General features: G+C 47.3%; 2 protein-coding genes across 5 annotated transcripts; one reads left to right on the top strand and one right to left on the bottom strand.

Annotated features, from left to right (window-relative positions):
* Positions 1 to 452: 452 nt before the first annotated feature.
* LOC135607243 (ACT domain-containing protein ACR8-like) lies at positions 453 to 4,397 on the bottom strand. Of its 4 annotated transcripts, none has more exons than XR_010485122.1 (7): positions 4,276 to 4,397; positions 4,032 to 4,077; positions 3,784 to 3,969; positions 3,128 to 3,697; positions 2,925 to 3,029; positions 1,155 to 2,850; positions 453 to 761 (listed from the first exon to the last, which is right to left on the bottom strand). XR_010485122.1 is itself a non-coding variant. In XM_065098908.1 (6 exons), the coding sequence occupies exons 1-6, from the start codon at positions 4,335 to 4,337 to the stop codon at positions 2,482 to 2,484; spliced, it is 1,338 nt and encodes a 445-aa protein (XP_064954980.1). In that variant the 5' UTR covers positions 4,338 to 4,397; the 3' UTR covers positions 928 to 2,481. The 4 variants fall into 4 exon arrangements, 1 of the variants encoding a protein (XP_064954980.1); XR_010485124.1 differs by having other exon boundaries at positions 453 to 758; XR_010485123.1 differs by lacking the exon at positions 453 to 761 and having other exon boundaries at positions 928 to 1,685; positions 1,756 to 2,850.
* A 3,848-nt stretch (positions 4,398 to 8,245) lies between these two features.
* On the top strand, positions 8,246 to 12,195 carry LOC135607242 (AT-hook motif nuclear-localized protein 22-like). Its single transcript, XM_065098907.1, has one exon. It carries the CDS (start codon positions 10,017 to 10,019, stop codon positions 10,956 to 10,958), a length of 942 nt encoding a protein of 313 aa, XP_064954979.1. The 5' UTR covers positions 8,246 to 10,016; the 3' UTR covers positions 10,959 to 12,195.
* Positions 12,196 to 13,038: the final 843 nt, after the last annotated feature.

The raw sequence follows: 13,038 nt of genomic DNA, 5'->3' as shown, positions 1-13,038 counted from the left end.
CTCCTCTCAAAGTTCTAAGTGTTAGAATAGTTTAAGAGAGGAGTAAGTGGGGGTGTAAGGGTTATCTCATAAACCCAATAAAAGGATAATCGAGTTGTAAGAAGGAGGTTGATCTTTACCTATTAAAGGAAGATCGATAGTGGATGTCAGTGGCCTCGATGGAAGAGGAATCGACGGAGTGGATGTAGGTCACAACGACCGAACCACTATAAATCGATTTGTATTTACTTTGAGTAATTTACTTTTATAGCAAATTGCCTCTCCTCCTTCCTGTGCTTTTACAATACCTACGCTCGCATAAGCTTTCAATACCGCTGCACTAATTCACCTCAACTTAATCGCGAAGAAGGTTTTCAAAATACTGGAGAAAAATCTCAAGGCAAATTGAGGAAAAACTGTCGCTAGTAAACTCTGCAGTCAACTAGTTCATAGATTTAGCAGATATGACTGGAGAATAACACATGGTATTGCAACATACAGCTCTATCAGTTCATTATCTTTAGGACATGAAATAATGCCAAAGACACTACGATCCACAGAGTTCGACCAAACATGTTATGTACAAATAGCAGTTGAGATTGGTGTCCAGCATTTGAAAATGTCAACATCTGCTCTTACTATGGATACCACAAAACTACAAACCCTAGCTGAAAGGTACAGGTTCCCAATTGCCCTAGTCAACAACACCTGCCAGATGAGATCTGTGGAAAGGAATCAAGACAGATGGTCCCGTCACAGGTCACACGGACTTGTTTCACCTGCTTCACGAAGTCAAGTTGACAGCTGACTCAGATGGGAAGGAACAGAGAGAGAGAGAGAGAGAGAGAGAGAGAGAGGCACAATAAACCATTCTGGGTTCCAAGGAGGACACAGACACAATCCACAGAACCTCCATGAAAGCCAAAGGACGATCAACACGAATCAGCAACAGCAGAAAGAACAATGTTAACAAGAAACAAGAAAATTTTCCAGTTAGATCCTAAATTAACATCGATAGGCGTTCGATGTCGTGTTCAAGAATTGGGACGCGCGATTTCGGATGACAAAGGAAACGAAAAGGAAATCAGACGGTGCAAAACAGTCGCCCGATTTCATCGAAGGGGAAAGAAACAAGCCGGGAAGGGCAAGAAAGGCCAAGAAGGGATGGCGAATACCTAAAGACTCCATCGCTAGCCGGTAGTGTGGTGTCTTGCTCACCGAACCCGCTGGCCGCCCTCTACCCCGCTTCATCGCCGCCCCCACCGCGGCCTCCGACGTGTACTCGACGCCTGTCGGCACGGACGCCAAGATCAGCATCGGGTTCAGCGGCCGCAGCAGGTTCCTGTCCGGCCCATACTTCCTCGGCCGCCCCCTCTTCTGCTTTATCGGCTCCGTGACCGGCCCGACGGCGACTCGCGCCGGCGGAGCCGCCTCCGTCGCCACGGCAGGTAAGCCACCGGTATCGCCAGCAAGATTCTCCTCCCTTGCGAGGCGGCGGTGGAGGCTGGTATCTCCCTGACGCGTTGGCCGCTGCCATGGCTGGAGAAGTTAACGCTCCTTCCCTGGTCTCCATGCGTAGATGAACCTCAAGAAACACTGAAGGAACCCGCAGACGAGGCTGGAAGGAGCACTCCTTCGCCCGCCGGGTTCCGATCTTTAGGGTTCCTTCCAGCTCTCGCCATCGGAGGTCTCCACCACGAGCTCCACTGCAGCAAAATTTAAAATAAGAAAAAGGAACAGAGATTTCGTTCAAAATTCTTCGCTAATTTTTCATGCCTCTTCTAATCGATATGGATTGCTGCCGATTTCAGACGACAATAAAAACAAAAAGAGGAAGAAAGGAAGACACGAGAGTGAAGATTTCAGACGACAACAAAATCAAGAAGAGGAAGAAAGCAAGCAAGAGAGGAGGAGAGAGAGAAGAAATTATTATTGGAACTGCAAAAGTCGGGTGAGAAATGTAAAAGAAAGACATAATACTAATAAATATGATATAACAACTCGATTATTTTAATGATTAGCGTTACAAAAATCGAAATATACCGAACCGGGAACTGAAATGTTATTATTTGTTAGAAAAACAAGGAAATATGATTTGATGAGAGGATAGGATGATGTCAGCATTGCATAGGTGGCATCGCCTGGACGGAATCCAACTGAATCAGCCATAGAAATTTTCGGGACTGGATGTAGCGTAGCCTTTGGCACACCAGATCTCGGTGTGACCCACGCTAACTAGGTCCGCATTACGGGCTTACGTAACCCTGGAGATTTTCCGTGTTGGTTCAGCCATGTTGTCGTTTGGGCACGCCGCGTAAGATTTATGTTGTCGTGTTGTCGGAGGCGTAGAGAGCGTTGAAAGGTTGACCAACGGTCGACCAGGAATTGACCCCAAAGCATGAAAATATACATGGAATCTTCGATTTCTCACTTCCCTTCCCGTTACGTACAAAACCCTAAGGAAGAGAAGCCACCAACTGGTGGTGCATACAGACCAGGAAGCTAAGAACATGACTTGATCAACCCCAAGTTGTACAGGTTTCTCCTAACTAAACTGCCCAGGTAGAACAACCCAGTGCCGACACCTCCCAGAGATGCTTCCCTGTCGGTTGACTCCTTGCGGCAGAATCGCGGCCGTTGCTCCTCCTTCACCTTGAGGTGATCAAAACCAATCCTCAGTCGGACGGCCTCGATCGCCTTGGGATCCGCGGCTTGCCCGGCGGCGTCCGTCACGTAGAAGACATCCGACGCCATGTCGCCTTTCGTCGACGCCTCTGCTCTCGTCACCAGAAGCCCGTTCTCCCGGAAGGTTCGGGTTACATCGGAAAGGAGCCCCGGCCGGTCCTCGATGCAAAGCTCCAATCTCGTGCCCTGTGATCTTCCACAAGATCAGGACTACTAATCTTTTGCAGGAAGTAGGATGCGTTAAGGCTTCGGTTGTTTACCTCTGATGCTCTCCTTTCGATGGCGGCTTGCAAGCATTGGATCACTCGGTGCCTCTCAGCTTCTGAATCGATGGGGCTACCATTCTTATGCCTTATGTAGAACTCCTGAACGGATCACAGGTCGTAATTAGCCCGAAAGACTAGGAAAGACGGAAGATTTGTCCCAGTTTGTGGATCATGAGCTGTTGAGGAAAAGATCGAACCTGATGAGCTGAATCACCATCAGTGTCGATGGTGCCGTGAAACACTACATACTGCATGTCCGTTAGCGTCCACACGATGTCGAACAGCAGCTTCGGTCGGTCGCGACACTGCACGTTGACGACGGAGTAGCCACGCTCGTCCCAGTTCTGGACCGAGACGAAGGTTGATGAGGCAGGAGCCGATGGACAGCTGTCGTAGTCTCGGTCGGCGAGCATCAGCTGGTGGAGTCGACTGTCGGGGTGGGCGACGGCCATGGAGGTGACAGCCGTCTTGCCGCTGCGGACGCCATGGTCGCCCTTGAGGACGTGGCGGAGGCGGGACTCGATGCGGTGGATCCTCTGCGCATCATCGAGGGGCGAGCCGGAGAGCTGGTCCTTGAGGAAGAGGATGCACGCGACGCGGCCGTTGTGCGTCCACACAGTGGCCTCCACCACGTCGCATTGAAGGTCGGCAAGCACGGCGAAGACTTCGGAGAGGAGGCCCGGGCGGTCCGTCCCCGTCAGCTCCAAGGCCGTGAGTCCTTCGCAGCGGTGGCTTCTGTTGATTTCCGGGTTCCCCGTGTCCAAAGACTGTATTTTCAGGCCACCGTCAGAAAATAAGGTGGGATGTTTCGGCCGCGTTGTCGAAGTGAGGGGAGGAGGAGAAAGTTCTAGACCTGCTCGAGGTAGGAGATGACGCTGTCATCGGTGAGCTTGTTGCCAAACTGGTCGGTGACGTGGAAGACGTCCATGAACCAGCGGCCATCGGAGGAGATGTAGGCCTTCTTGACAGAGAGGTTGAGGTCGGTTAGGACATGGATGGCTTCGAGGAGAACGCCGTGCTTCCTCGACGCGCTGTCAACCTGTCGTTGGTTTCCATTAGAACCACAAAAGAACCGAACCATGCGGAACTACGACTCCTTACCTTGACGAGAGTTGCGATCGGGCAAACAGCATTGTCGATGACGACCCTACAGCGATACAACAAATGAGAAAGATGATCATTACACTGTGTCAACGAGATTTCATTTCTTTTTCCTGGCAAAGATCGGTTTACAAATCGAACGAAAATTTGAAGTTGAAGAAAGATTGGATTTTTATAGGAGATAAAACCATAGGACTTGAAGCAAAAAAAGAAAACAGAGCTTTAAAAGCTCCATTAAACTTACTTAGGAGTGTTCATCCTGATGACGAGCTTCTCGTACTCATCCAAATACGCCGGCCACTCCATAACCCCTGTTGCTCCGCTTTTCACAGCTTTATCTCCGGCAAGAGGACTGGGAGGACACGAAAGAAGATGGCGTTCGAAGAATCCGCCGCTGCCTTCGGTATTTGAAACCCCTTGAAGAGCACCAACCGGACCGAGCGGGGGCCACATGAACCCGATGGGGCCCAGCCGCAGGGACAAGTGAGGCGAAGACAGCGACGCGGGGACTCGCGTGCGACAACGTGGGCTAAGCCGGGTTCGATTCGGGGCCGCAATCTAATTCCGATGCCTGTGAGCATACTTAATTGCTGCTTTCCACGTAATCGAAGAGCCAAATCCACAGAACACTGAATTCAGGAACTCCTGTTGCATCCACTAGTTAATGATTCATGCAAGACCAGTCTTAATTAGAGCATGCGTGGGATGATCCGGCGGCATGAAAGATCAGATATAATAACTGCTCCATTAAGAAGCACGACCACCGTAGTTGGGAAGAGATGGAACTCCACAAAGCCTTCCGCACGACCACCGTCGATGCCGACATGTTTGCAGCAGTAATTAACGTGTGTCGGACTCGTTATTATTACGGCAAGCATGGAGTAAGGATTATAATAGCGCAGCATTCAATGCAGCCAGACGGTGTGGTGCGGCTAAACTGCTCTCTCTCTCTCTCTCTCGTGCATGTTCGACGCCTCCGTCGTGCGTCGCACAACCTCGTTCATGGCGGAGTGAGCACAGACTGGAGCAAGGCTGGGCGTCGACCCACTGCAGGTTTTGTCAACTCGCAACGTGCTGCAATCTGCCCGCGGAAATGTCACGTTCTGTTCACGAAGGATCTAAATTTATGTGCTGCAGATCTCCAACATAATCTTACTTCTTAATGACAATTATTTAGACTCAGAAAAAAATACATATTGATTGATCTGTTGGTGGTCGTCGAGAGCTCAAAGAACGAGTTTTGTGAACTATCACCGGTCGTATGACCCCAGCAAACTATAAGAGCCATTTGCCCCCTCCGCTGGACTTTAGTGCAGCACCAGCCCCGGAAATATGACATCATGCTCCCTAAAACAGTCGCAATGGCAGACAAGCTTCATGAGCCATGCACCCACTTCCTATCAACGGATCGTCTTTGGCACAGCCAAAATATCCGTAAGTCATCATAGAGACATTTTCTCGTGGCTAATTTCACATACAGACGCAGTCAAATGACAGCACTAAAAGAAAACTTTAGTTAATAAACATAATATTAGTCAAATTGGATCGTAACAAGTGACATCAATACGGATCGGTGAGTTTGAAATTTATAAAAACGAAGGTTTCTCAAATTATTATTATTTTATTTATCTTTCCTAAGGATAAAAACACCAAGAAACAACACACACACACACTACATTAATAGTTACAATGCATAGCACGGCATACATTTTCAAGTTTTTGAAGGATGTCGTTTACGGTGACAAAATCAAATAAAATTGTTTCACATAATATAAATTGATGTTGAAAATTAAAATAAAACTTTATCATATTTTTTTCTTAGAGTTGGTGTTAAAAATTGACTATGTCTTAGCAAGAATAAGAGATTTTTTGTAATTAGATTAGGACATTATTTTGATACATAAGATTTGTCACCTTATAAAAGTTGACATATAGAGTGATGACTATTTCCAACCAATAGTTAATGAATTATCTCATTTCCAACTGCATTTGATTTGCTAGTCAATTAAAATCTTCACCCAAATATGCCCTGAATCAAATAGTTCACATGAGGCCCATCCGGTCCACACAACGCTTAGCCCAATAGTGACTCTATATGTACCTTTAGCCTCTATTTAGGCTTATTTAATATCAAGTAACATCTAAGGTGATCGACATATATATATATATATATATATATATATATATTCCAAAATGCATCCTAACTCAGTGATTCTACACCGCATGTCCTCAAATGCTTAGTATCAAAGGTTAATGATCATAAGTTCATCAAGTTCCCATAAATCAAAAATAGGTCTTCTCATACTTCCGACGTGAGGATAAATTAAACCAGAGGGTTCCACAAGTTTTCTATAGATAACGAGTAGGATCAAGTTCGAAGTCAATGATCAACAAGCTATTAAAGTCCATAATTACATTAGAGAAGCCTAATTATAGAATCCTCCACATCCACTTTGCCTTTCATCATCAGGTCACTCAAAAGGCTGAATATAACTGCACGAAACCAAGGATGCAAAGAGAATACTCTGCCTCGCCAACGTACTACCCTCTACCATGAACTAACTTGCAGAACAAAAGAATGATTGCAAAAGGAGGATTCTTTAAATTTGCAGGTAAAATGGTGTTACAATATTACTGGTTTCACTGCAATTCAGGTGCTTTAATTTAGACTTCGAGTATGCAAAGAGAAGTTTAACCCTCGGCCAACCATGTGTTCTTAGTTAACGAGGAACACGAATCCTATGCCCTACCAAAACCAGTGGCCTTAGGTTTATTAGTATTTCCTGCTGCTTTCCAACCATGCAACCCCACAGCTAGCGAGTAGCAAGGATCGTCAAACCGGGTTGAGCGAAATGAAAGCTGTGATCGCTGAGGGCCAGTTTGAGCTTGTTGAATCATCCTTTCCAAAGTACCATTTAAAGCTGCGTTTATCTTGCAAGCAGTGTCGAGTCCTTGCATAGAAAAGAGCTACCGAGGGAAAATGGAAAAGCTTTGCATCGTAACTCAGCTGCCGTTTAATTGCAAGTTGCAGCTGCGTTGATGGAGACATATCACGATTCTTTCGAAAGATTCACCGGTCTCAATCGACGTGAGAGCCGGTCCTTCGTCCAGTACAAGCCAATGATGGAAGCTGGAGCTTCAACTCAGCCAGCTGCAGGTGAGGGAAGAACAACGGATGATTCCAAAGCGGTCTCCATCACTCACATGGATTCCCTCTTCGTGGTTGGCAGTCGCAGCTGCTAATAAAAATAGCTCCCGGGATGCTCGCTGATGGAAACATTAGTTTAAGCGCTGGGTGCTCAAGAGCTTTCTGATCTGGTCTTCTCTTGGAGGTTGAGGTGCAGCTCTCATGGCCTTCCTGCCTCCGGCTCTCAAAGTGGACTTTGTCGAAAGCGAAAAGCCCACGGCATTGTGTTTGGATTCGAGGCAGACGTTGGTGCCGTTCACATGGCCGCGGCTGCTTCCTCCGGGTGGTCCACCTGAATTGAACTCGGTGCATGACACATTAGTTTATGCGACGATGTTAAATGGCATGGCTCCTTGACAGCAAGGAAAGGATTATTATTGTTGCGGGTGGCATTATGATCACCGTTTGTGGAGCTTTGAGTTGCTGCTGCTAACAGTCGCTTCTGCAATGTCCTTGTCCACTGAGGATTCTCCGTTCACTGTTGTTAATGAAGAGAGAGATAGAGAGAGCACGAAAAGCGGAGGACCGGTGGGCGTGCCGTGTCGGCGCACCGCACGCGCCGGGCAAAGCTCTCGCCTCTCGAAGCGCGCGTGCGGTGCATGCGAGTGGATGACGTGAAGACCCGACCGCCTCGCTTTCCGCCTCGGCAACAGCTTCGTTTGGCCTCTGCGTTCTTCTCGCTTCACCCTCACCCTTCATGAAGACTGCATCATTTTGATGTTTAGATATCGCCGAAGTGAGCTCCAGCATCATCTCCGGCACATGTCCATGATTCTGATATATCCCGTCATCGGTTTCCGACGTCGCCGGTTTAACTGCACGCACTTGACGTTCAAAATGCTGGCACACGCGTGCTGCCGAGATTCTAATATTGGCATTTGCGTCAACTCCAATTTCTATTTACCTATATGTAATAATGATGCGATTGCGAGGTTACACTCTCCTTGATTCGAAGATCGATATAATGTGTTGCAGTCCACCAAATTCGACCCGGATAACTTAATTGCCTAAAGAACAACACAAGTAGACTAGTATTTATTTTCTTTACTGTTCCTATTATTATTCGTGGGATAAGGATGGTGACAAAGATATGGTTCAGGCTATTCTAAAGGGAGAGTCTCCCGCAAACACACACCTGAATCGATCCTCCTCGATACCACATCGCATTCTGAGCCACTCCCTCGTCCCTGGCAACAAGACCTATGGTGAGGAGAAGTAGCTGCTTGAGCTCCTTATCCTACGCGATCAGTAAAACTCCTTCCTGAGTTCAGCCTCCAATGTCTTCTTGCGATGTTTCCCACCTGCACGGTGTACGATGATCCATCAGACGTGCTGCAATTTTTCAGCTTTAGTTTCGCGTCTGGTAGCTCTTCCCCTCGAGCCGCAGGTGTTCTCCCTGTCATGTACCGAGTTCTTGGCCAACGTCAAAGGATCGCATTGGGCGGCGGCACTCGCGTTGGAGCACCGAAAGAGGGGCGGTGGGGATTTGCTGTCTCGACTCGAGACAGTCCAAGGTTCACACGAGATGAGATGGCGGCTTCCGGTAGGTCGAGCATGCAGAGCCCAGAGCCGCGTCGGTGGTCCCCACAACCTACACCGTGCTCTGCCGCACGGTCCGGTGGGAAGACTCGGTGGTCGGGGAGGTCTTCCTGCTTCTTCTGAGACGGCCATGACCGCGGAGGGAGGAAGGGCGGGGTTGGCGCCACCGTTAATGATGGTGGTCCTCCCGAGATTTGAGGCGGCCTCCGTGACAACTCCCGACCACCCCCGCCGCCTATTATTTTACCACGATAAAGCCACCACATGCGTCGCCTGCCGGGCCTCCGCCATGGCGGACGAATCCCCCGGTTGTTTCGAGGTGAATGACGAAAAGGCCACTGTGGCGAGTGATCCGCACATCAGACCGTGGAAAGCACTCGCGTTTCCCGGCAGGGTAGGAACGTAAATAATGCACAACATTCGGGGTGGTTGGCGAGTGAATGATTGGTCTGTAGCGAGAACACGATCGCTAACCTAATCTGATGTCGACGTAGCTGACCTTGACTCGATCGAGACATGGATGGAGGAGTTGGTGCACCAGATACAAAGGCTTTTGGTGTATGCTTTGCAGGATAAGAGCTACAGAGAGCGAAACATGAGGAGCTACGTACAAGCGGAAACGGCGGTGTCTCATCACAGTAAGGAGGGGACACGGAGGAAGTAGAACAGGAATCAGCAGCAGGAGGTGGTGGTGATCACCCAAGGAAGGGAGAGACAGAAGGCGGTAGGGGTTTCGGGAGATGGAAACAGAAAGGGGACTACAGACGTTGACAGGGTCGACGGTGTCTTACCAAAACCCTATCCTGGATTCATCTCCTTCCTTGCTTTGACATACTCGAACGCTGAGTCAATCCCTAAACCAGTTCCGAACCTGCACCCTTCCTCTTCCTCCGACGAAACCATTCCGACAGCAGCCACTACTTATACCCAATTTTCCAAGGAAAGAATGAGGAGATGGAGGAGTTTGGCTTTCCCTCTCTCTACGGAGCAGTGACCTGACTGCGTGCTAGAAAGCAAGGAAGAAAGGAAAAGAGACGGCAGACAGACAGACGGCCGCCTCGCTTTCCTTCTTTTTCTTCTCTTTCTCTGCTAATCAATCAAACTCTTTTATCGGCTTCGTTCATCCTTCACCTGTTCAATCGTTCTTTCTTTCTTTCTTCCTGCTTTCTTCTGCTGGACTGTTTCAATTCTCACGTCCATCCAAGTTGTGTTGTATCAGCAAAATAATTTGAGCGAGAAGGAAATCTATTGCACAGGAAATGGATCCGATGACGGCATCCACACATGGCCACCATCTCCCTCCCTTCCGCGCACGAGATTTCCACCACCTCCACCATTCGCCGCAAGTACCCCAACACTTCCAAACGCAGCAGCAGCAGCAGCCCAAGATCGAAGAAGAGCACAGCAGCCTCCACCGCGGCAACATGGATGACAGCAGCAGCAACAACAACAATAACTTTATAGGTAGCAACAGTTCGAACAGCGCTGACGGAAAGGAGCAGGCACCGATGACATCGCCCGGCAGCGGCGGTGCAGAGGGGGAGATCAATCGCAAGCCACGGGGCCGGCCGCCAGGCTCGAAGAACAAACCGAAGCCACCGATCATCATCACCAGGAACAGCGCCAACGCGCTACTGTCCCACGTGATGGAAATCGCCGGCGGGTGCGACATCTGCGAGAGCGTCGCCACTTTCGCGCGCCGGAGGCAGCGCGGCGTCTGCATCCTTGGCGGCAGCGGCACCGTGATCAACGTCACCCTTCGCCAATCGGCCTCCCCCGGTGCCGTCGTCACCCTCCGTGGCCGGTTCGAGATCCTCTCCATCTCCGGATCCTTCCTGCCGCCGCCGGCGCCACCGGCCGCCACAGGAATGACCATCTATTTGTCGGGCGGGCAGGGACATGTCGTCGGAGGGAGCGTGGTCGGGCCGCTGATAGCAATGGGCCCCATCATCATAATGGCAGCGTCGTTCGGCAGCGCCGCCTACGAGCGTCTCCCCCTCCCGGAGGAAGAGGGTCTACAAGCGCAGGGGCCACTTGGATCACCAGATTTTGTGGGGCAATCGCCGCAGGCCCAGCAGCAGCTGCTGCCCGACCCCAACAACCCGCTCTTCCACAACCTGTCGCCGAGCTTACTCAACAACATGCAGTCGCCTGCGGACGCTTACGGATGGGGCGCCGGAGGAGTTCGTCCGCCATATTGATTCGATTAAAGTTTGCACTCGTTCACTATCTTGCTTTCTTTTCTTCCCTTCTGTTCTTTCTCAGTTGGATTGTCTTCAGATGGGGTTTGTTCTCGTTACTTTGGCTTCTCTCGTTAGGTTGACTCATCTTAGAAATAGCTTGTACAAATCCGGAGATTCTTAGTGGCTGAACTTTGCGAACGAAACGCTTAATTGATGAATATGTCATATGGGGGAAGAAGAGAATGGAAGAATTATGAGTTTGTTTCTTTTCTTTTCTCTCCAATTAACTGCGTACATCTCCCATGCACAGAGAGTTCCGTTCATCCTTTTCGACAGAAGGCAGAGTGAGAAAGAAAGGATCAAGCATTGTACTTGAGCTCTAGCATCACTATCTGTTGCTTTGAAGACCACTCCGGTTTCCACAACTCAGTTCATCACTTCTAGACTCCATTCCTAAAGCTCTCCATCATCCTGTCTAATGGCATTCATAAGCACTTTTACAAGACATTACTGTCATGCACGACTTTTGGTCTTCACAAACTCCTTACCCGACAATACTACTGTCTTCAGCCATTCTTGAAACAAAACCTAGCAAATTGTCCATTTGCACTGACATTTTACGATGCTGCTTCTTCTTCTTCTTCTTCTTCTTCTTCTTCTTCTTCTTCTGTGGTATGAGGGAATTCCACTTCCTGTCCCGTTGACAGCAAGAGGGTCAGATGGCCAAGGAAAGTCTGGTACTTTGGAGTAGCAACAAGGAGTAATGGAGGACTGTCCTACACGTGCATTCTTTCTCATCGGCTTCTTCCCGAGGCAAACCAGCCAGCTTGAAAACAAGGCATCAAGTAGGGGTGCAAACCTACTCTGCCTCTCTCATGAAGAAGAAGCAGCAGCCACAGCGGCAACAGTAATGGCAGAAACAGCACACGCAGAGGGGTCGACAGACATGTATATGTTTAACCTCCTCCGTACATTACTGGCCAGATTCCACATAGGAGACTTATCTTCATCTTCTTCGTCATCAAAATTGGGCTTCAAACTCCAATTGAAGACTTTTGTTCTTGACGATCTTTCAACTCTCTTCGGCCATTGTGTGGGGAGAACGATCGGCCATGTTTCTGCTACTGAATTGTCGATTTTACGCCTTTTTGTTTTCGTCATATCCTCTTCATGTTAGTCAAATTATATTGCAAAGTCAAATGGTCGTTCATCAAATTTCAGGTCTGATTTTAGAGTATGCAATTTAGGTTTATGCAATTGCTCCCATGCATTATATCTCTCATTGGTTGCAGTTTTTCTCATAAATTCCAACAATACATGTGTTTTATTTCTTTTCTATAGGGAAACATTCCAATGTACATGTATTTTAGATCTTTAGGATCGCATTGAATCAATCTTTTTTTTTCTTCTTCAGTTTATCTTAGATATGAAAGTTTCTAAATATTTTTTAAATAATACAAGGACAAGTATAGTTTTTTAGATAAAGTTTATTATGCATTCCATTTTAATTGTGCAGATAAACTATTATATTTTCTTCCATTTGCCTCATGATACTAAGTTACATTAGGAAATCGAGATATCATGATCATATTATTGTTATATGAACTTGTCTGAAATTTAGTAACACTATGAGATACAAGTAGAATCATATAAAAAGATAATCAAAAGTTGATCTATGATTATTTAAATCACCTCTTAGATTAGCATTTGCATAACAATGTAATTCAAAATAAATAACATTCTTGTATAATAATCTCGAATAAAGGTAGAATTTATATATTTTAAGATTACCTTTGGCTTTATTAAAACAAAATAGGATTAAGATCATTAATTGATTCAGAAAAATCATAATGATATATGCTTACATTGTCTCCATCTTTGTAATATACTAGTTTGATAATTATTCTTTTTGATCTTCTTAATCTTGAAAATTTTCTCTTTATAAGTATTATTACTTTTCCTATCACTTTGCTACACAATTGGTGATTAAGAAATACTATGAGTGGATGTAGATGAAGAAGAAGAAGGAGAGCCATAATCCATAAGAGCACTAGATGATAAAGAGAACTCAATCACAGGTTTTGAATATATATATATA

Source organism: Musa acuminata, chromosome BXJ2-3 (genome assembly GCF_036884655.1).
Source record: "Musa acuminata AAA Group cultivar baxijiao chromosome BXJ2-3, Cavendish_Baxijiao_AAA, whole genome shotgun sequence".
NCBI classification, from domain to species: domain Eukaryota; kingdom Viridiplantae; phylum Streptophyta; class Magnoliopsida; order Zingiberales; family Musaceae; genus Musa; species Musa acuminata.
The sequence above is the reverse complement of the archived record's forward strand: the minus strand, read 5'-3'. Positions and strand labels throughout refer to the sequence as shown.